We start from the raw sequence: 2,032 nt of genomic DNA, 5'->3' as shown, positions 1-2,032 counted from the left end.
CCGATGTTGACAAGATGATTAGACATCTCCATGTCTTCGACGTTGATAGCTTGGATTCCGACAGCATCGGTGGATCCGACGAAATTTGTCCCCCTGTCCGACCGAAAAACACTGACAGGTCCACGAATCGAATAGAACCTGCGAAGGGCATTGATAAACGAGGATGACGACATATCTTCAATGACCTCGATGTGTACCGCCCGTATGACTAGGCACGTAAATAGCGCAGCCCATCTTTTCTGCTGGGAATGGGATCCTCTGGTTCGACGAAAGGAGATATACCATGGTCCAAAAATGTCCACTCCAACGTATGTAAATGGGGGCGAAGGAGTGAGGCGATCTGCTGGCAGATCAGCCATGAGCTGAACAGCGGTCTTTCCACGTAAACGACGACAACGAACGCACTTATGGATGAGAGATGAGATTAGCCTCTTGGACCCGGTGATCCAGAAACCGGCGGAGCGGACAGCGCCTGCAGTGAAGAGTCGACCTTGGTGATGAACCTTGGAAGTGAAGAACGATCAACTTCGCTGTATGGTGTTTGCCAGGAAGAATAACTGGGTTCTTCTCCAATGAATTGTATCCAGATTTGTTCAGTCGACCCCCTACCCTCAAAATCCCTTCCTCGTCCAAGTAAGGTGAAAGTGAAGAAATGTGACTGTCTTTAGGAATAGGTTTTGAATTTTGTAGGTTCCGGATTTCCTTTGGGAAAGCCTCTTTCTGGGTCTCTCTAAGTATGACTCGTTTTGCTCTCTCCAGATTCGAAAGTTTTCCAGTTCCCGCGCTCCCCTCCTTGGAATCGAAACTCCCCTCCTTAGTTTTGAAATGCTGAACAAACCAGAGCAGATTCCCTATGGCACGGGTAAGGGATGTCCAGCCAGAAAACCTCTGGAATCTCTCTGTACCAAGACTATCGTGGCTGTTGGAAGTCGACGACTTAAGCGCGACAACATTCCGGACTTCGGCGTCCGTCTGAGGACTGATAAGAGGAAAATCCTGGTTGCAAAGAATTTCACAGTCAAGAAGAAGCGAAGGGCCCCTCAACCAAGGACTTTGATCAAGTTGACCTGCATCAATACATCTGGTTCCGATATCCGCCGGATTCATGTTGGTAGGAACATGTTGCCATTGTGTTGGTTTGCTGACGTTCAAAATTCTGTCAATGCGGTTGGCCACATACGTGTAGAAGCGACGAACTCTGTTATTTATGTAGCCCAGGACGACATTGCTATCAGAGTGGTAACGGATATCTGCTGGGTTGACATCTAATTGATCAGCGATGATCTGTCCAAGCTCTGTAGCAAGGACAGCGGAACAAAGTTCTAATCGTGGAATAGTATGCCCATGATGAGGGGCTACTTTGGCCTTTCCTAGAACAAAGCAGACGTGAGAGTTTCCATCGTCTTCCGTGATCTTAAAATACGCTACTGCTGCAATGGCGTCCTTGGACGCATCACAAAATACGTGCAGACATTGTTTCATTCCTTGATGAAGTCGTACCTCACAGTATGACCTACGGACCTTACAGTAGTTTAACTCCTTCAGGGACCTTTTCCACAACTCCCAGTCACGTCGACTGTCTTCGGGAAGCGGATCGTCCCAACCCAATGTTGATGAAATGAGATCCCTAAAGAGCAGCTTCCCTTTGAGGACAACAGGAGCTGCAAAGCCGAGTGGATCATATAGACCGTTTATCGTTGCTAAGATCCCACGTCGGGTATATGGCTTATCCTCAAGATGTGAGTTGAATGTAAAGAAGTCCCCTGCCAGGTTCCAGGAGAGCCCTAGACTTCTCTGTACAGGTTGGGAGTCGACGCTCATGTTCAAGTTCTTAATATCTCCCGAAAGCCTCAAGCACATCCCTCCTGTTGGATGCGACCTTGTGAAGTCTTATATTACCATTTGTTCGTAATGTATGCTGAGTGCGTTTCATCAAGGACACAGCTGTATCGGCGTCGTAAGTCGATGTCAGACCATCATCGACATAGAAGTTACGATGAACAAATTCCTTCACATCAGCATCCGCTCCCTC

The 2,032-nt window shown here is 47.8% G+C and overlaps 1 protein-coding gene across 1 annotated transcript; it reads right to left on the bottom strand.

Annotated features, from left to right (window-relative positions):
* Positions 1–405: 405 nt before the first annotated feature.
* LOC132564341 (uncharacterized) lies at positions 406–1,821 on the bottom strand. The gene has a single exon (XM_060228995.1). It carries the CDS (start codon positions 1,819–1,821, stop codon positions 406–408), a length of 1,416 nt encoding a protein of 471 aa, XP_060084978.1.
* Between the last annotated feature and the right edge of the window lie 211 nt (positions 1,822–2,032).

This window comes from Ylistrum balloti, unplaced genomic scaffold, assembly GCF_031769215.1.
Source record: "Ylistrum balloti isolate Yb309-2 unplaced genomic scaffold, AGI_CSIRO_Ybal_v1 Utg372190, whole genome shotgun sequence".
Classification (NCBI taxonomy): Eukaryota; Metazoa; Mollusca; class Bivalvia; order Pectinida; family Pectinidae; genus Ylistrum; species Ylistrum balloti.
This window is presented reverse-complemented; position numbering and strand designations above follow the sequence as displayed.

Coding starts and splice junctions, on each gene's coding strand:
- LOC132564341 (XM_060228995.1), bottom strand. CDS start 1,821: ATGAGCGTCGACTCCCAACCTGTACAGAGAAGTCTAGGGCTCTCCTGG.